The sequence below is a fragment of the Cynocephalus volans genome, chromosome 8, assembly GCF_027409185.1.
Source record: "Cynocephalus volans isolate mCynVol1 chromosome 8, mCynVol1.pri, whole genome shotgun sequence".
In the NCBI taxonomy this organism is placed as follows: domain Eukaryota; kingdom Metazoa; phylum Chordata; class Mammalia; order Dermoptera; family Cynocephalidae; genus Cynocephalus; species Cynocephalus volans.
This window is the reverse complement of record NC_084467.1, coordinates 64464982-64487292: the sequence shown is the minus strand read 5'-3', so window position 1 is coordinate 64487292 and position 22311 is coordinate 64464982. Positions and strand designations below refer to the sequence as shown.

At 36.8% G+C, this 22311-nt stretch overlaps 1 protein-coding gene across 1 annotated transcript in view; it reads right to left on the bottom strand.

The window, feature by feature from the left end:
* The window catches only part of TNNI3K (TNNI3 interacting kinase), a 291813-nt gene that overhangs the window by 155130 nt on the left and 114372 nt on the right, over positions 1-22311 (bottom strand). The window contains exons 12-17 of the mRNA XM_063104384.1: positions 10559-10645; positions 9919-9975; positions 8888-8980; positions 8747-8804; positions 8427-8621; positions 7636-7740 (exon numbers count right to left, since the gene is read on the bottom strand). Coding sequence (XP_062960454.1) covers positions 7636-7740; positions 8427-8621; positions 8747-8804; positions 8888-8980; positions 9919-9975; positions 10559-10645 — 595 coding nt within the window. The remainder of the gene's footprint in view (positions 1-7635; positions 7741-8426; positions 8622-8746; positions 8805-8887; positions 8981-9918; positions 9976-10558; positions 10646-22311) is intronic.

Below are 22311 nucleotides of genomic sequence, written 5' to 3'. Positions count from 1 at the left end.
TTCAATCAATAGGAAAGAAATAACCACCCATTAAGATTGTTTTTCATTTATTAGCTAAAAATTCTGGCTCTGGGTCCCTTGTCAGGTTGTACTCAATTAAACTTCAGGATCTTAAGAACACAACAAGATGAATGAATCTCAGCCAGCAAGAGTTTAACATGATGAAGTGAGAAAGGCACAGATTACCACAAGGCAGCATGAATATCATTACTGAAAGGTTAGCTGCTTAGGAAATTGACAAGGTGCCAAGAGGGCATTTGTGGTACCTCCCAAGAAATGAGAGCAGAGAAGAAATGAAGACCAACAGAGGAAAGCCTTTGTTGACATTTTCAAAAGCCAACTTTATACAGGCTATGTCCCCGAGGAATGGAAAATGGCAATGTAAGGAACCAGTAACACCAGAAAATTGCAGGCCAATAAGTTCACCACCAGTCTCAAGAAAGCATTTGAAAGGTTTTAGAGGATCAAGAGGGGCGTCACTTCTGCTCCTCCATGCTCAGCCCTTAGGTGAAGGAAGGGAACACTGTTACAGGGAAGGCACTCCTGCCACCCTGGCTTTGGGAATTCTGCATTGGCTGGCTTTGCGGTATGGCTACATTGTATTAAGGTAAGAGGCAGCAGAGTGAAACACTTCACCACAAGCCTTGCAATAAGAATCCTGAAGCCAGGTTCCAGTGTAAAGTAGCTGTGTTTTTAGATCAAATGAAAAATGAATTTTGGTACCACAAAATTCCTGTTTTTGGCCAAATTAGTCCCTGACTTTCTGTGTTCAGTGATACATACAGACCCTAGACGTTTGGGTGATGGTACTAGATTTATTTGCACCGCACATAATTCAAATGGCATATGGTTGCTTAGAACCCACCTCTAAAATGTGAGAATGAGGGATTTGTCTGAATGGGACGATTGAGGGAACAATTCTGATGGAAGCCACAGCTAGAGATGGTAGGACTGACCAGGTTTGTGTGAACAATATGACACTGTAAGCAAAACGACTGAGTTTTCCTCTGACTGAATTATACCTGTTTTGATTTAAAGGGGGTTGTGTCTAAGGGAATTTACTTAATGGGGTGTTAAGTAAGAGCACTATCTTTAGAATTAGTGAACACAGCTAAAATTAAATGAGACATTCTAATGGAGGATGTTGAGAGAGGAAGAATATTTTAACTGGCCCTGGGAGGAAACTTTAGTTATTTCTGTAGGATTACAGAGAGATGACAACTCAGGACTAAAGGACATTCAAGTAGTGGAGAAGGGGAGGGGAAGTGGTCTGCTAATTTGGTTCAGGCTGGAGAACCTTAACCAAAGTGAAATGTAATGGGAATCTTTGGGATTTAGCTGTCCCTGTGGAAATTATGAGAATTAGGTGAGGAGGGAGTGGTGAATATAGCCTCAGAGAAAACCAGGACGAGTTGGATGGTGAATTTTTGTTTAAATAGTGAGTAGGAAACTGAGAGTCGGAGGGAACTCATTGTCTCTTCTGAAAGTTCAAGGAGCTGAGAACAGACGGATTGACTTCAAGTGGATACTAAGCATCCCAGAAATGGGCATGGAAATCATGACTGGACTTCAACACTTAAGCAAAGCTCATATACAGGACTAATCTGTAGAAGTAAATGGTTACGGAGCCCCTTCTGTTGGATGTGGTACAACAAGGCTCTCTGAATGCAGTGATCATAGTGTTTCTGTGCTTCAATTTTCACTCAAAGAATAACATGGGCGTGCGTGTGTGCATGCACACACGTGTGGTGTTTTCACTGACCTAGAGTACATGGAACTCTATTATGTTTTTTTAATTTACATAATCTGTTTCCTACCATTTTACAGTTAAATGTTTTTCCTCTTGAGCCATATTTTGATTCAAGGACAAAGCTACTCTCATGTTTTTAAATTTAACTAACAGAAGTGAATGAGAAGAGTTATTTCAAAATTAACTTATATGTAATGTGCTTTATGAAGTAATTTTAACTACCTTTTCCAATTACTGGTATTAGTTTTTAAATTGTGAAAATGTGTTTATAAACTATAAAAATACTTAATATGCAGCTAATGTTATATTTGTGTAGCTGATTCATGCAAATCCAGACCAGCCTTTTCAAAGATTACAAAGCACCTAGTAACTGTTATCATCAGCGTACACAGGGTAAATGTAGCACAGACCACTGGCAGCCCACCAAAACTTGCTTCCTCTTCTTCTGGGCACACAACTCGACTACATTTCCCAGTACCCTGTGCAGTAAGGCATGGTCATATGACTGAGCTCTAGCCATAGGGATGTGACTAGAAGTGATGTGTGCCACTCTAATGCCTGGCCATAAAACACGTCATGCATATCATATATTCTCATCCCATTTATGCTCACTTGAATTAGGATGACCCCCAAGGAGACCCTGGAAGTCACATATTGAAGATGAGTCCTGAGTGACCTCATGAATAGGGACCTCCCCAACTACTTGTTTGTCCACATAATCAAGATGCAAACTTCTACTGTGTTTCAACTATTATACATTGTGCTGCCTTTTGTTGCAGCAGATAAGCTACCCTAACTAACTAATCCAAATTTTGTTGTGGAAATACTAATAAATTGTATAGTTTAGTTTTTTATTACTCAAAGCAGTGATGAAATTGACACTAATTGCAACCGATGGATTTTTTTTAAAAAAATGTATTTGGAAATTTGAAGTCAGATCACAATTTTGTACATAAAAATTTCAGAACTACAGGTAGTCCTTAAGCCCTGAGGCCCTAATCCCTAAGGCATCTATTGTATGTAACAAATTAACTTCTTTTTATGCATCCCAAATGGTAATTGTTGTTTCTTTTCCTTGGCAGAATTGAAACTCATCCCTCAACTCAATTTCCATAGAGTTTAATTCCCTCACAACTCCATTTTAAAAAGGCTAGAAGCATCACAAAAACATACAGAAATGTGTATGCTTATATGTGCATTGATATATGTTGGGAAAAACAGGAAAATGGTCAGGGTTCCTCAGATGTTCTGAATCTTGCCGAACATTTGATGTAAATATCCACGTGTATGCAGGTGTTCCTTGGTTATTGTCTAATGTAATTGCGCATGTGCATCCAGGTGTCCTGGGTTATGGACTTAAGTATGAAGGACTAACGGTTCTGATACATGGTGCTTCTCAGGACACTCCAGGAGGCCACTAGGGTGGCTGTTGCCAACTCTGAATAAAGCCTATTAATTTCGTACTCACGGCTCCCAGGACCTTTTCATATTACCTAGCTCATAGACCTGCGTGTGAAGGGTTTGTGACCCAGTCTGTACAATGGGCTTGAGGGGTCTGTGAGCCCTAGCCCCAGCTTTACAATACATAATACACACATACCCATATATATGAATCTTTTCCTATGTATATGTATCTATTTATTACATATAATTCTGTATTCTTCTAGAGTTCATAGCCTTGAATATCCACATGAACTGTGTGCACTACAATTGTCTGATATTGAAGCTTTTATTTCTGCTTTGGCTGCCCATAAAGATTCTACACTCCTGGGAACTTTCTAGTATCACCCATGAATTATAAATTAGAGGCTCCAGAATGGCCTGGTATAGATAGCACAACTTCTGTGGAAACTGCTGGATCTTGGGACTTCCTTTGTATCATAGGTAACATGGGCCCATGAATATCTGTCTTTGCACATATTATTGAATGAATAATGATTATACTGTATTTAGGGCAATGGTTTTCAAAACATTTTGAGTTACAGTGTGACTCGATTTCCTAATATTTCCACATCACTCTGGTATCAGAGAAAGATAAAACTGTATGGCAAGTGGTTAAGAGGAGTCATTGGCATCGGACTAGAAGGTGGTTTTTAATCTTGCCTGCATATTGGAATCACCTGGAGTGCTCTCTCTCAAATGATACTTGGGCTCTACATCTGGAGATATAATCAGCCCGAGGATTTTTGTTCTCTTAGAGATTATGTGCAGCCAGAGTATAGAACCATGACCCTAGAACAATGTTTTTTCCTCTCCTTGCTTAATACTAAGAACTGGCAGTCTTGTTAAAAATATAGTTTCTCAGGCCCAACCTAAGACATTCTGAATCATTCCCTTCAAAAAGAAAGTCTTTGAATCTGTTTTTCTTTTTTTAAACGAGTGTCCCACATCATTCTTATGATCAGGAAAGTTTGGAAAACCCTTCATTAGGTTCTAAGCTCTGCTAAAAAAAGTGCTATGGTCTGTCTTTCTCAGCTGCATCCTCATGGCACAGTACAGTCCTGGGATAATATCAAGCATTTAATAAATGTTTTATAGTTAATTAATCCACTTATTTAAAAAGTGGAAATGAATAAAAACAATTGTTTGACAAAATTTAAAATGCCACTTGTGATGACTGGTTTTATACTAGAAAATCACAGAAAAAGTGTTGTCAAGGATTTCACAAGAGTTTTAATGAGTTCTCTTGCAGGATTCTATAAGTATTGCAATGTAATCAGTTAATTAGTCTGCATTTGGGAATTCAGAAGTCACTTCAAGATGGTATTTGCCAATGGATGCTAAATTCTTTCTGTATAATTACTTATTAGAGAAGTCACAAGTGAAAGGAATAGCTGAGAGTAGGAATCTATAATCCAGGCAAATTAAAGAGTACAAGTGTATAATAGTAAATTTGGAAAACAATTTGTTTATTCTACTTTTTTTTAAAATGTAAGAGTTTTATAGTTTATGCTCAGTTGAAAGTAAATGCATATGACAAATTAAAAACTAGTAAAATTTTCTATCAGTAATATTTTTCTTTGCTACTTCCTAAAGTCTTCACTAATTTAGTTAAATGTCATTTTGAAAATTAGGTTCTTTTAGCATTTACCAGCTTGTCTTTTTAAGTCATCTATCATTTGTTATTGGAAAGTTGGCTATTTAAAATGATCACTAATTATTTTCTCTTATATTCAACAGAATAAGCTGAGAGTAAAAAACTATCAGTGAGTGCTTCTCAGATCTAGACCCCAAACTAATCAGTTGTGCTACATAAAAAGAAAAATCTGTATGTATGAGAATATTGTGTTTTTCCATCTCCAACATATAAGGAAATGAGTGAGGGATTAAGAGAAATAACAAATGGGATTTGGATAGTGCTTCACAGTTTATAAGATGCTTTCATATACATATCTCATGAGAATGTCATGGCCACTTTGCGATGGAGGAATCACTACTTCATTCCTTACGATGTTTGTATGCCATATACGATACTGACACTTGTACAGAGAAGACTATTCATTTGATCCATATATGTTTGCAGTGATGTTTCTGTTTCAATGTCACACAATTTGGAAAATGTACTTTTCCAAAACAATGCAGACAGCTGATAGTATTAAATAAAAAGCTTTAAAGCATTTAGCTGTAAAACAAGACTTGCAAGCTCAAATGCCGTAAAATGAATGCATAAATTGGACCAGGTATAAGCGGATATGTGGTGAAGTCTACAGCAAATTAGAGAGTACATTGCTGTTTAAAGTTATGAACACTTAAAAAATATTTAAGCACTATGGGCTGAACAAAACATATAGTCATGAATTGTATGCAACCTCCACTCTACAACAGCAGAACACTGGGTGTGGAAGTAAAGCAGGAACACAGAAGCACGAGGAGATGATGTGAGAAATGGTTTTGGTCACAGGAATTGGGCCTGCTAAGGACTGAAGTACACAAAACAAAGTTGATAAATATTGCTGATGCTCATCCAATATCAACAGCCTCTTTCTATCTCTCTTTTCTGACATGGTTTTGTTGTTGTTATTGTTGGTCTTACGGCATAATATAGTCCTAAGAACACTGTAAAGATGTAACCTCTGACTTAGAGTCTTTAGTCAGTTTCCCTCTCTGTAAAATGGAGGTAATAATGACTATAGAGTCATTGTGAGATCAAATGAGAGCATGACAAAGGCTTGGCAGAGCTCCTTTCACATGGTAAGTGCTAAATAAATGGTGGGTATTATCATCATTCTCATCATCATCATTGGAAAGAATCACTTCCTTACTCATTCCTTGAACAACTTCTTAATATATACTGACGATGGAAGTTAACTTTCAGAAGTGTGTGGTAAGAAGCCTCAAAGAGGCTTTGTTTGCCAGGAGGGAAAAGTAGGGTTCTTTCCTTTCACTTACATAATTTCAGCAACCACAAACCCAAATATAGACGTGTCCCCTCTCTGTGAGCTGATCAGTAAGCTCACAACCTCTTTCCTTTAAAATTATAAAAGGTACTGGGCAAGTTAGTCAGACTCTATCCTCAAGTACCTAGACCACTGTATCATAAAATGACATACATAAAAATGCCCCGCGAATTTGGTTCACTTAAAACTGCATTGATTGAACATTTCTGTGTGACACTATGGTCAGTTCTAAAAAGGTGAGATGAAGAGAGCAGGGTCTTTGACCTTGAAGCCCTGAGTTGTCCAGAGTAATGGGGGAGACAAAAACATAAATGGATTATTTCAATACAAATGCAAACAAGTGTCTGAGTCCCTCACTCTCTGCTGTGCTTCTTTCCCTTTATCTCTTTTAATGTGCCCTGGGAAGGCAGGGGTTAATACACTATGAAAAGACTGAGAAAAAATTCATGCCTATTCTTCAAAGTCTGGTTTTAACTCTATGTCCTCCAGGAAGCATTCCACTCCACTTTGATCTTTGACTTACTTGAGATTCTTTGAAAGTTGCTACTTAACCATTTTGTCCCTTACTTTTTTTTATCTAAAGTGGAAATTTAGTTGCTTTCTGGACATATGTCCTATATGCCCAACTAGATTGTAGGAAGCCCTCTGAGGGGAAGGACCCATACTCTTTTGAGCCATGTACAATGCAATATTCGCATTAATCTGAAAAACCGAATGTTTTGTTGTTGTTACTAGATTAAAAATTGTTAGAAAATAGTCCACAAATACTAGATGCAATACTTTGGAACTCTTATATTGAAGACATCTACAACACAGTGTTTCATAAAATTTAAAGATTTTTCGGTGCAATTTAATCATTTAAGTTAGATTAGAGGCAGCAAAAATGGTAAATATAAACTGATACCTGTTATATAACAAATGTTATATTTTCACTTTTAATCAACATTTATGTTTTTGGTCCTGCTGTATAACTGGTGGTAACTAACTTGTACTTACTCACAGGACAACAGAATGTATATTCAACTGCCCCACAAATGAAGAGTAACAGCTAGAGAAAACTTGGAAGGATTACTCATTTGTTTTAATACCACGTGCAAAGATCATTGGGATGGCAAGGTAATACTCCTAAAACTCAAAATCATCAGTTTGCGTTTTCAAATCCTTGATCATCAAATCATCAATCCTTGATCTGACCTTATTGACTTGGGAACTAGTTTGCTGGTTTGTCTTATAGACATCACTATGTTTCTGGACATTCTTCATAGATTTGAAAGATCCCTGAAAGCAGTTATACAGCTTTCTATTCCTGTAAAAGATAATAGCAAAACTCTCTATTCCCTAAACTTATGGTAGCCTGTTCCCTTACCCACAGATTAGGTAGAAAGACCTGATCTGCCCTAAATCTACAATGTATCTTCTCTGAAATCTGTTTTAGACTCCTAGTCAGTTATACAATTCTAAGTTCATTATTTAGTGGAAAAAAAGTACCTGTTTAAGTCACGGTGTATAATTGGCTGTGTCAGGTTGTGAAGGTATTCCATACCTTTGGCAACATCCACTGCAATAATTAGTTTAGACTGTAAATCAAGAATCCTAGAATTTAAAAACAGATTGAATGGAAATGAAATGGTCAAAGCCAACACCATATCTTTCTTTATTAAAGGTTAAGCTAAAGATTCAACAAATCTGGAAAAATAGCTTTTCTAGTTTAGAAAATGCTTAATTATGGATTAACTCACATATATAACACTTCTTGTTTAAAATATTATACCAGATTTTCTGATTTATTTTAATATTTTACTTGATTTCTTTGTAATAATATAAAAATGGAATCTATTTTAATCACTGAGTGAACCACATTCTAATTATTATATGCATAAATCTAGGAAGTGAATTCAAATTAGACCTGTGCAAGACCATTCTTTTTTAAAACTTTCTTTTATATATACTGTGATACTTGGTAGTTATTTTACTTTGAGCTTACATATATCTGTTTTACTGGTATGTTAAATTTAGCCTAATTATTATAAGCTTCAGTTGCCAATTTAAATTCCTTGAATTTCTTACCTTCAATTGAATTCCTGTTAGGGAAGCACAAAAGTATTTCTATTAATTGTAACAAAATTATTAGGCATACACTAGCCGTGTTTATAGTGGTACACTTTCTAGCATTAAGAAATTTCAGAAGAGGAAGGCTCATGCAGTCAGAAAGCTCTGGAATGATGCAAGGATAATTCCAATGATATGTCCAAAGATAAATCAGACCAAAAGACCCATACCTCTTCTGTTCATGAAGAAGGGAGAACAGAGAACCCCCTGATATGTACTGAGTGACGATGGCAAACTGGCTAGGATCATTCAAGCAAGCGCCCACAAACTGAATTACACAAGGATGGTTGAGCTGGCAGAGAATGGACACCTCTCGGCAAAACATATCCACATCTGACTTGGAGCAGTAGGTGTTGGCTCGATAACTGGAAATGGCAGCAAAAGGAAATCCTCAGTGAACAGATGGATCCAAACAAGGGGCTTGCCATGCATATGCTTCTCAAAGGTCATAACTCCACCTGCATGCTAATTTTTTTATTTGCCTGCTTACCGTTTTATAGCCACTATTTTATTTCTGCATCGTCCTTTATACACTTTCCCAAAAGAACCTAAAATTGTTTAAGAGAAACAAGTAAACACATATTATCTTGAGCTCATTAAACTAAAGCAGACCTTTATTTTCTTAGGTTACCTGAGCCGATAATCTCATGGAACTCAATTTCTGAGAGCTGAAGATGGAAATGTGAAGGCAATCCAGCCCTTAGGAGGAGAACATCTGCCTTTTCTGCAAACAGGAATTGTCATTATTTTTTAAGCTAAAAAGCATATGTGGATGTGTACACATGAATGCATATGTACCCTTAACCAAAAACATCATTTCTTAGTAACATTTAATTTTCCAACTGTAATTGACTTCTTGGAGATACAAAAACCTTATCACAAATGATCTCTGTTCCTCTGCATTAAAAACATGTTAGTTCTCTGTCTGGGTTACTCGAACTTTGTTATCAGGTTCCTGATCTGATCACCAACCACCTTGCCTGCATGACATGCCAAGCCTGGGGTACAGTCCATATCACATCATGATGAAGGTTCTTATCTGTTCAATCCCTTCAATCTGTCCCAATAGGCTTAGCCAAATATCCATAAACTAAACCTCAAAGGGATGCCAATTAAATAACAGAAAATAAGCACACGAATCATTCTGAAAAACCGAAAAATAATTTTAAAGGATTTCACATTCCAAATAGTTAAATATAAATTTACAGATGAATAACATTTTTTACTTTACTGATCCAATTGTATCAATTTCTGTATGCACCATACATTCAAAAAAATTCCCAAAGTTTCACTTGTAATTTGGGATACTTATTTGAAAATAAGTAATTTTTTTTTCAAATATTTGTTTTCTAAGGCAAACCTATTCCCAATTCTTCTTAAGGAAACATTAATATTTTTAATTTATATTTTATTAAAAATACAAATATCTAAATAGCACTATGAGAATTTGATCTTTCTTTAATACTCATGTGACATTTTTACTGTTGTTATGTCTCCATAACTGAAATGGTGTAATTACGGGAAGAATGGTCTATTGGTAATATTGCTTATATGTGTAAAATAGTCATCATTTGTAATATGTAAAAAATAATCTAAAGTTATATCTGAGGCAATAGTTATCATTAGTAATAAGATATCACAGTCGTCCCATATCATAATTACCTTTTGTCATACTTTTAATCTTCCCCAAGGGGGATGGAACAGACACATAGGAGCCATCTAGAAATCAAATCATATAATGTAGTTGAAAGTAGCAATCATTTTTTTCTACATAAAATTTCAACATTATAAAAAGAAACAGTTAAAAGAAATTTGCTAAGGAAACCAAGTAAGACTATTGCTTGAAACCTCAATCTTTCTCTGGATACTGAAACTGTACAGCAAGTGTTTATTTAGAAAGTGTATAAAAAGATTTTTTAAAAATCCAGGGTGGACCAGACTCCAGCAGATTTAATTTGTGTCTGAATATGAGTGTTCTCTACCCTGTCTTAATAGATGAACTGAAATGGAAAAAGACTGCTCTCAGCTTACACAGGCCTTCCTGCTTGTGCACAAGCCTTGTAAACATCAAGTCCAGAAAATGTTAAATTTGGAGAAATTGCAGAATGGTGAGTTAGAAAATACCCTAAATGGAGGCTTCTTTATGATCAGCCTCCCCCAGACATAAATTTTCCTAAAATAAAGCTAATCTGACATAGGCTATGCCCTCCGCCCTGGCTCCAGAATGACAGTAACAGAAACACAGACGTAGCTTTATGCATAATATTGCGCAACAGTGAAAACTAAGTAAGAAAGCAGGTACCTCCTCCAGGCTGGGAATATTCATTACAGGGCAATTCATCTTGTGGTCTCTTATAATGCTTCAGGAGTGTGACAATGGCATCATGCCCTTTATGAAAAGACAAAAAGAACAAAGGGTCTTAATTTTTTGCTGATTTATTCAGCCCACTCCCTAATCCAAAAAATGATTGGACATAGCTTACAACATAGGACATATCTTAAGAGATAATATATTGCAATAGGAATTTAGTATTTTCATTTATTAATTCATTCAAAATAACTTATTAAGACTTTATTATACACGAAGCACTATGTCAGGTACTGTGGTGGGTACTGGAGATACAATGAACGAGGTGACTATGGTCCTATCCTTAAGAAGCTTACAACGTGGCTGAACAATTATAAGAGAGATGAGAATTTCTAAATGAGGAAATATCGGGAGCTATGCAATATGTAACAAAGTCACGATTAAAGGTTAAAAAGCACATATGGTAACCAGGAAAGAAAGATGTATTTGCTGTAATTGAGCATTACATTTGGTTGGCAGTTGCAGTATAACCCGGCATTAAGATAATTTACATAGGTTTCTATGGCAGAGACAGCTGGCTGCTGACCAGTATTTGTACTCCTCACTCACACGGTGGTTTTGTCACTAGGAATGGCTGCCCACCCAGAGACATTTCCCTATCCTCCTGGAATCTAATTGCGGCCTTGAGACACATTCTCACCAAGAGAATATGAGCAAAAGTGATGTCACTTCCAGGTCTGGGCTTTAAGAAACAGGTGAGCTTCTCTACTTTCCCATACTATCTGCTGGCAGGACGCAGAGGGTTCTGAGGCCCTAGGAGTTGGGAGAAAGTTATCTAGTGATCAGAAATGCCCACCCTAAACTGTCACAAAACTCAGAAATATATTTGTTATATAACACCTCCAACATTTATTAATTGCAATAGGAACCTATTATTGTGAAGGATAAAAATGCTAAATGCCCCTCTGAGTAAACCAATGATTTTCAACAGAATTAAATTTTGATACTATTTCATGCCTTCACTGTAAAAATAGCCTACTGAACTTAATTTATAAAAGAGGAAAAGAGTTAACCTTAAAGACCTTGCCAAGAGACTTGTGAAATGCAACTGAACTCACTGTAAAAATGGCAAAGTTTAGGAACTGAAAAGGCATAACTGCTTATCTGTCACAAAGGATCCATAGTTAACATGGCTCAGCATACACCTAGCTAATGTAGACAGTATATATTGAGAACTGTGCTTGCTTATCAAATCCTCCCTTTGAAACAATTCAGATGAATAGTGCATACAAAATCATGAAATAGAAAAAATTACGGTATTTACTAGCACTACAAGAGTTTCCAAAGGTAACATCCCAAGACCAGATCCTTCAAGGGGGGAAAAAAAAGCCACTGTGATTGGAATTGCTAAAACTTGTGGCAAAACTTAAATCTACATTGTTAGTAACCAATGTCCATTTTCTTACCTATAATTTTCTATTCATGACTGGTGGATCTCTGATTTTCTCAAATCAGAGACAGGTTATGGTGAAATAATGGGGGCCAGTCCCATTAGCACTTTTTCTTCAAACACTCATGTGCTCACAATCAGGGAAACCTCAAGACGAGAAATCTCAAGACCTGAATGACATTAGCCAACAGGCAAATTTCTAAGGAAAGAGCCTAATAGGCAGAGGGAGTAGATAATGTAAAAGTCCCAAGATGGGAGCAAACATGTCATGTTTAGGAAAAGAAAGAAAGCCAGTGTGGCTGGCACATCATGACCAAGGCTGGGAATGGTGCCAGACTTGGTTGGAGAAGCAGGGAAGTGCACATCAGGTGGAGTGGTGCTTCTCGAACCCGTCGTGGGTAAGGATCACCTGGACTGCAAGTTAAAACACAGATTCCTGAGCCCTATCACGAGAGATTCTCATTGAAAAGGTCTACACGAGGGCCTGGGTGCTGCTGTTCCAGCAAGGTCCCAGGTGATGCTACTCATTGGTCCACACTCTGAGTACTACTGATGTAGACCTTCATAGGTTAGGATCAATTTGGATTTTAGTGTATGTGAGATGGGGAACCACTGGAGGATTTTAATTAGTTGAAGGACATAATTATTTTATTTTTTAAAAAGATCCTCACCTATGGATTAGAGATGATGATACATCCGTAACACTGCTGAAAAGATTAAGTAAGATAATGCAATATGTGTTACAGTTCTAACACATAAATGTGCCTTTTGGATCTTCTCACTGCTTTCTTGCCTTACTTTTTTGCCCCAAGAATTGTAAATGAACTTCGAAACTCCTTTTTGGAACTTCAGATAAACCTTCTACATACCAGTATATTCATTTTCTGTTGCTGCTGTTGTTAATTACCACAAACTTAGTGACTTAATACAAATTTATTATCTTGTGGTTCCGGAGGTCAGAAGTCCAATATGGTTCTCTCTAGTCTAAAATCAACGTATTAGCAGGGCTGCTTTCCTTTCTAGGAAAGGCATACTCACACGTTCTAGGGAATAGGACCTGGACATCTTGGCGGGGCGGGTGGGGGGGGGTTGTGGGGGGAAACGTTACTCTGCTTACCACACCCCATTTAATGAAGATTTCAGTGTGCTTTGCTTGAGTGTTAGTGCTGTCTTCCGTTAAGCATCTCTTTTCCTTCCTCTGGTGGCCATTTTAGCCTCAGGATAAAAGTACCACCAACAAAAAAATTCCTTTGGAATTAAAATACCCCCTCATCTATGCCTTGCTAGATTCATAGGTTCTGAGGTTTTGTCTTCTCCCTTCCACACTATCTGACCTGATCTGTAGTGCTTTTGAAATCTTGCTTTACTTAATTTGTTCTTTAAGTGTTGGAGGTCAAGGAAAAAAAGAATAAAGACATAAACTTGTCCTTATTTTGATTTTTCCTAGGAAATACTCCTTTGGGGAAAGAAAACAACCAAACTCTTAGCACTTACCCAAGCACAACCAAGCTTAATTCACAGAGCCCACCCCCCTGCCTGTCTCAGCACCTCTGTTGAATTGACTTAAGCTGACAGATGAGAGGGCCTCACACTTTCCCCAGTAAAGCAGAAAGCTGCATCTTGAATCCTGAATGCCTTGTGAGTCAGTGATCACACCCTTGATGTTACCTTTCATTTCAACAGCTCTCTTGGCTCCACTTGCTCGGAGCAGTTTTAATTTCCTGCCAGCACAGTGGCACAATTTGCTGGCATTTTCTTTGGGATGCTTTTCATCAACAGCCTAATGAGTGCCTGGATTCTGGCTGATGATAAGCATGAGACTGCCAGGGAAATGCCAAGAGGCTCCTCAGCTCTGGAAGGCATCTCTGCCTGATTTCCCACCTCCTGCTAACTGTGGGCTAAGGCACCCTCATATGGGAAATCCTCTGCCACCAGAAATGCTCTGACAAGCCACGAAAATGTGTGCAATGAAACCCAAAAACCTCTACAGCCGAGCTCCCTGAGACTTGTCCGCAAAGAGTTAAGCAGAAAAATACCTCGATGGAGCTTACTAAATAGACTTGTTAAGCCAAACTCTTGATAAGGGATATACCCAGATAACTAAGGAACACTAATGGAACACATCCAGAGATAATCAAACTTCCAGTAATTAAATAAAATGTTTTCCTATATCTAAGAATTTACTATCTACATCCAAGCATTTTACCCAAATAGGAGGTTGCTATGTTATTAGCCTAATGCAGTTATAACAGTGATTTGCACTTTCGGAGTATTATTCTTGGAGCACCTGACGGTTTTGGCAAATGTGATTCTACTGCCAGCTTGAAGTCTGTTTCATTTCCTGCTTCCCATTCTTCCAGTCTATGTGTATTCCCCAAATTCCATGCTTTCCCTTTAATTTGTCTCTTTCTTATGTTCTTTTACTTCTTACATTTTGTGTGACATCCTTCCTCCACAAACCTCTTTGCTTTCAACTTTCTGAATAGCTATTTATTTTAAAACCTAGATTTTTGTTTAAGATTACAAGTCAGTTCAAAAGGCTGTTTACAAAGGCAGTTCAGTACCTAAATCACAGCTGTGTACACAACGGAGACTCCATAATTATATAAGAAGGACAAATACAACTTTTATTATTTCACTATAATGTTGTCTCTCCTCTCACCATTTCAACTTAGAAAGAATGAATGCTGTTCTCATTTCTTGCTATGAGGATTATTTTAAGAACTTGCTCTGGAGATTAATGGTAAATGACACCAGTACTAAGATCTTCTCCCTGACTTTGTGACTCTGGGGCCCTTTGGGTCCAAGTCTATATTAGTTTTTGTGTTGCTATAGCAGAATACTTGATACTGGATAATTTATAAAGAAAAGATGTTTATTTGGCCCATGACTCTGGGGCAGCTGCATCTGGTGCAGGCTTCAGGCTGCTTCTATTCATGGAGGAAAACAGCAGGCAGCCACTGGTTACAAGCAGATCACATGGCAAGAGGAAGCAAGAGAGAGTGGGGGGGAGGTGCCAAGGTCTTTTAAACAACCAGCTTTCACGGGAACTAATAGAGTGAGAACTTGCCCACTACCCCCTCCCCCAGGGAGGGCATTAATACATTCATGAGGGATCTGCCACTATGACCCAAACCACTCCCAACACTGCCAAGTTGGGAATCAGATATTGACATGAGCTTTAGGGGGACAACACACCCAAACTCTGTCACAGACCAAGGAGAGAACATGCAGATTTGGTTTTGATTACAGAAGCCAAGGAATTGGCTTCTCATGTGTTCCACATGCCCAGGTCATCAGAGGTGCAGCCTGGGCCTTGCTTCATACTGGACTCAAAGAACAAAGATTTTACAGGAAGACTGTATGTGATACTTTGCCCAATATTGTAATATCTCCCCTTCTCAACATGTTAAAAACTCATTTTGTAGAAGCCTTGAAAAGTGGGATCAGAGGGTGGCTACTTCTGGTGTTTGCCCTTCTATGGCTCATCTTCCTCCTGACAGTCCTGGTCCCTCATACTATCATTTAGACCAGAGGCAACAAAAATTCCTGACTTGCTACATCTTCTCATGACTTCAGTTTGAAAGATGTCTCAATTTTACATTACAGAGAGGGAACTCATATCCCCTTTGACCCATTATTCTTGTCCCTTAATCACCAGGCCTGAACAAGAATGTCACCAATTCTTCACCTTGAGATAAGAATCCACAGCATGAATGCTTTTGCCAAGAGAACATCATATACAAACTAAATTATTTAACTATCTTACTTCCTTATTTCTTTCCTTCCCATTCTGCTTTCCTTTTCCTTTTCCTTTCTTTGAATATTTATCATGCACCTATCAGGGACCAGCTCCAATAACATCTTCCCAGGGAGGCCTTTCATGATTACTCAATTTTAGATCGTGTCCTTAGACTTTTTACTCACAGTTGCATCTCCCTTTTATTTTATTCATAGCGCTTATTGTTATCTGATGTTTTCTATTTGCTTTCTTGCTTGCAGCTTGTCTCTTCCAGCTAGAAATGCAAACTTCCTAGGAGCAGGAGATACTGTCTGTCTTACTCACTGTTTTACCTCAGTTTCTAGCATAGTGTTCATCACATACTAGGCTGGCAATAAATTTTTGTTGAATGAATGAATAGTAATAGGTACAAGATATACAGTGTTGAAATAGAATCTTTTTCTTTTTTACTCTTGTAATAAATGCTGTCTAGTGGAAAATAAATAATTATATGAGTATAAATGTTCACTCAAATTTTACTTAGCCAATGTCTAGGGAGAAAAGGTAGAGGATGCTGTGAACATGCATATGGTGATATCTTACAACAATCTGGAGGGGTCAAGGAAGAGTTCCTTGAGAAACTGTCTTATAAGCTGAGCTTGAAAGATGAGGATGAGTTGGTTGAGCAAAACGGGAGGAGAATAACATTCCAACCAAAGGGAAAATTTTCATGGTTCCAGTGCATAAAAAAAAGAGTTTTATAGCATTCTTTAAAATCCTCTGCCAATTTATATGTATATTAGGGTTGTGCAGTTAATAAGAAACCTGTGATATTTATTAAAATAGCTATAGAGACAACAGAATGCTAGTAATTAGTATTCTTGAGAATGTCTACTCACCAGATGTCATTTAAAGGGACATAAAATATAATGTTATGTCTAAAATATCTCCTTCCTCTTTCTCTATTTCATTTTAACAAGCATATATTGAGCATCCATTAGCAGTCATCTACTGAATTCAAGTTTTTGGAAGACAAAGATTAATAGCTCAAAGCCTTGCTCTTGAGAAGCTTACAATTTGGTAGGGGAAGGAATGCTTCAACATAAAGCTGTAAACAAAGATAGAGATGGGCATGTGATCCAATAAAACATAAAAAGGGATGTGTATGCTAGGCTAGAATTTCAGAGCCTTTATATAAGAGACAATCCATAACCTGAGTCTTGAAGTCTAAATGGGAATCAGATTTAAAGAATGGACTGGGGTGGAGCAGAAGGGAAAGGTGTAGAGGCAGAGAGGACTGCATGAGAAAAGGCTTGGAAACATTGACTGAGATGATATGAGCAGTTTTACATTACTGTCATGTGAACAGATGCTACCGCACAGGGCTATTGTGTAGATTTGATGAGTTGATGTATGTTTAGAATATGCATGGCACAGAGTGAACACTGAGTGAATGTTGGTGACCTAGTGAATGTGATAATGGCTGTGGCAATGGGGTCACCCATATGATAGGAGTAACTGGACATAAAGTTTGAGAGGCAAGAAGTGCACAGGGCATAGAAGTCTTTGTATGCAATGATGACAAGCTGGGACTTTTTCTTATAGATGATAATGTGACAGTGAATGGTTTTAAACTGGGAAGTCAAATGTCCTTATTTGCACCTTGAATACATCTCTCAGATGACAGATGGAAAACAGATTCAAAAGATGCTGAGGGGCAAAAAAAAAACCAAAAAAAACCCCAGACCATTTATGAAGTTATTAAAATGGATCAGGAGAAAGATGATAAGGTTCTGAATTAAAACAGTGACAGTAAAAACAAAGAAGGAAGAATGGACTCAAAATACACTTATGAAGAAAAATAAGGGAGACGTTCTGATTGAATGAATGTGGGTGGGAATATGGGGGTAGTTGAGGGAGAAGAAGTATTCAAGCATCATTTCAAATTTCTGACTTAGGTGAAAAAAATGGATGGTAATACCATTAACTGACAAGGTAAATAAGGGATGCACAGAAGAAGAACTAGACTGATGTGGACAAAAGAGATGTTAAGTTCGGTTTTGGACTTGTTGAGTTTTACACTTTCCTCAAATATCCAAGTTGAGTTTTACGCTTTGCTCAAAAATCCAAGCAAATGAATCTAGCAGTCAGTTGGTGTTGCAGTGTGATAACATACTCACAAATTCTTTGATATTCCTCCTCAACTACTGGGAAAAGCCCTCCTGCAGTATAGAGGCTTGCAAATTTGTGCTAAAGTTTTAAAATATTGTTTCATATATTTAAGTGCAACTATGCATATTAGAATAATGGCTTTGAATTACTTTCATAATATTTTGATTAGTGACTTTCAAAAACTCCTTGATTTTGCTTCAGTCCTGAGGTTTAAAATTAATGGCATATCTAGAGCCATAAATAAGAAATATCAAATAACAAAACACCACATGCTTTTTTTACGTATGCCGGGTTTGTCCAGTGATGTTTGGCAGGAATATAAACACTTCATTAGAGGGTATAGAGAGGATGTCCATCATTTTAATATATCATTCTTTTTTACTGTACACTAAAGCATGTTATAAATTAGGAAACATGGGGTTTGGGAGTTATATGGACTCGACTGAATCTCTGCTCTGCACCTAATAATAGGTACCACCAATTTTATTGAGAATTTGTTATGTTCCAATTATTTACATCTTATCCCTAACCTTCATCAGAATTCTGTAAAATGATTATTAATTTTCTCATCTTAGAAAAAAAAATCAAAGTTAAGGGCTGAGAAAGGTTAAATAACTTGTCCAAGGTCATTAAGTATTAAGAATGGATGGAATTTGGGCTTAGATCTGTCTGATTTTAGAAGAGTGGTGATAAAAGCCTGCACTCTGCAATAAGACAGACCTCTGTTTGGTGCCAGTTCCCTACTTAACAGCTGTGTAGCTTAGACAAGTGTGACTTAACAGTTCTACATCTCAAACTCTTCATCAATAATAGAAAGATATTACCAATTTTAATGGTAATTTTGATGATTATATTATATATATATACATGCATATGTAACAGGTACATAATGAATGTAAGTTGTCTTCTATTATTCATTTTGAGTATATTCTTGCATAGGTATTATATTTCAAAAATTTTTTTGTGAGTTACCCCCCTACAGCAATGAAAGTTCTTCCCATTTCAATGGTAGTTGATGTTACTTTATTTATTTATTTTTAAAAGAGAGAATAACTAAACATGTAGAAAGGTAACCAGTATACAAAAAAAAAAAAAAAAAAATCACACATGAATTTTGAAATCCCATCTAAATCTTTTGTTTAACCCTTCCTCTATTCCATCCCAATCCACTCTAGCACACAAAACTAGGTTCACTAAACTAAACTCCAAATAAGTAAGAATTCAATATAGAAGAAGCCTGGGACTATATAATCCATTGATGAAAATTTATCAAATTAGTTAATGAATCCACTTCTTTCTTCTATTCCTCTTGCATCCTAGTCTCTCAGTTATTTTTTACTAGCTAAAAACTGTAGAACCCACAACTATAAGGTTTCATTACTATTACAGTATACACTATAGTACATTTACTATAAATAATTCACACCATACTGCACTTGTCAAAAGGAATGAACAAAATATATATCATGGTACAAGAGCCTTGATTTTTATTGTTTTTGCTCACTTACTCACCAATTCTCCAACTCCAGCTCCCTGTCACTGTGAATTAGATTGCTACTGCTATATACAAATATTGTATTTTGGGTAATTAGATATTGGGATAGGAGCCTCTGTAAGTTACTTTAACTGGTGTCAGTAGTGAAGCAAATAAGAAATTTTTAGTTCTGTTTCTAGTTTGAGTTCTTTTCTGACCCTAAGCAGCCTGACATAAAGGAGTGCTTTTCTCTGTCAAAAGCAGCTTTTTCAAATCTAACTGCAAGACACTCTATTGAGCTATGTCTTCAATTCTAATTGGCCAAGATCTTTTCAATTTGGCAGTTTCATCTTTAATGCAATGGATGTAAGATTATGTGCAGGTCTTTTCAATGGGTTTTCCATACTGGTGATTAGGGCAAAGGATTTGAACATAAGCAGGCTGCTGGCTATTTCTTCTGGCCAATTTAAATTGATTCATATAAGTCCTTTGTATCCCAGGGAAGGGGCTGAACAAATCCAAGTGAGTGAGACAGCTATCGCTCCACTTTCAGATGGGATAGTAGAAAAGAAGAGGGGAGGAGACTTGGGGAGGGGAACACTCTAAATACTGTAAAATTGGAGCCCTAAGCATTCTGGCAGAGAAATGCTGAAACTTGACCAGTAGGCTTCTGTGTAGAATCAAGGTCACCAGGAAAATTATGTCCAAGATTGATTGTGATCTCTTTAGATTAAAAGGGTTGTATGTAAATAGAAAGTACTCTTCATATCTGATCCCACTGGGAGCCAGAGTGTGTAAACTCTTTTTTGAAAGTATTCCAAAAGAGAGTAGATAACTCCTCCAGAACTCCAAAGCACTCCTGAATGTGCTATATCAGAAGAGCAGAAAGAAGGTCAGCTGAAATTTAGTTTGAGTCAGGTGAAAAATTTGGCTTAGAACAATTCACACAGAGACAGGTGCTACTGAGAAAGACTCCACAGTTTTGTTAAGAGGGTAGACTAGGATGAGCTATTCAAATTGGGCAGATCCAAAAGTACTCCTTTTCAAATAGACAGACCCTAGTTGTGAAGCTCCCTTTTAGTTTTTCTCTCCCAGGATATAATAGGGTACATGGTAAACCATGATGGGGTCATTCCTATACATCTTTGTTCTATAAACACAGAACTCCACGTGGAGTTTTAGTGCTTCCTCAACTTCATCTCCAAATTTCTCAGGAAAATCCTTAGAATGCCATATCAATTAATTTGGTGACTCTCTCTCCAGGGGAGAAAGGGAAGCATTTCTTTATTCAAAGAAAGTAGAAACTGTGCACTGTTAACAATATTAACAAGGCCATTTCAATCCTCCCTGAACACAAGAAAACAACAACATTTCTCTAGCAAGAGAAAATAGCAACGATTTCATTTTGTTGGTTTGACTTGCTTTGCCCTAGAACATATGCAAAACATCCATCTGTCTCATGGGTATTAACATTCAATTTGTTGAAATTCATAGTAATAATGGAATGAAACACTGATGCCTGGCACATCAGTTGAACAAATAAGGGTGACAAACATGGTGTATGTTGCAAAGAACAGGGGGCAAATCCTCCAAGCTAAAGGATTTTGCTGTTGTCATTTGGTAGGAAAGCTTAGGAGCTTACACAATGATTCATTGTTTTGTAAAGTGTGGAATTCCACAAAAAGTAAAAGTAAAGCCAGTTTTCAACTATCACTCTCAATCAGCCAAAAACAAACAAAACCAACCCCTGTGAAGAGACAGCTGCAGTAGCAATTTCTGAGCTGCCTTCCGGAAGACTAATGCTTTGTAAACAGCCTTACTCAGAAACTCACATTTCTTGAGAGACACTGTCTGAGAATCACTTGAATAAGTGCAATGTGGTGAATAAGTAGAATTAAGAAAGACCTCCCAAGGCTTCAGAATATTTAAGATTTTCCAACTGATATTCAAATACAGAATTTTTTAAACGCAAAGTAGAAGGCCTTTATACATAACAGAAACACATCCATATATTCATAAAAAGACATGTACTCATCCATGTATGTGAATGTTTATAGCACAGCATTCTTAATAGACCCAAACTGAAAATTATCCAAATAGCTATGAACAGTAGAATGAATAAACAAATTGTGATATAATCACAAAACATTATGCTGTACAATAGTATGAACGAACAATCTATAACTGCCTGCAACATGTAGATGAATCTCACAAATTGTCTGTCAAAAGAAACCAGACACAAAGAAGTACACATCATAAAATTTCGTTTACGTAAATTACTGAAAGAAGCAAACCTATGACATGAGAAAACAGTGGTACCCTCCTTGTGAGAGTGATTGGAAGGGAATAAGTGGGGCTTCTAGGGTGCTGGTTATGTTCAGTTTCTTAATCTAGGTCCTGGGTGTGTTCAGTTTGTGAAAATTCATTGAGCTGTATGGTTATAACATGGGCAAAGGTGTTTGTATCTGCATTTATACAATACTCAAATAAAAAATAAAAAACATAAAAATAAACAAATGGAATTACATCAAACTGAAAAGCTTCTGCATAAGCAACAAAAGAAAAATTAAACAGATGAGATTATAAAAATAAAAAACATGGCAGCCTATATCTAACTCACTATGTACAATTCCATGATTATTTGCTTGTCTCCATTAAACTTCAATACCATTTTTTCACTAGCAGTCTTCAGACCTGTGTGTTTTGCCTTCTACTTGGTCTATATACTTACAACTCCCTATTTCCAATTATCAAACTCCATCTCTCCTTTCACTGATGGACTTTCAAAACTCACTTCAGAAAGAAAATCTTTCAGATCAACTTGGTAAGCTGAGAAATCTTACAACTTAGTAATTGTATTTTTCAGTATTGTCTTTTATGATTCTAGCCTTTAAAAAGATAGATATGTTTCTTTACATATTTTAAACATT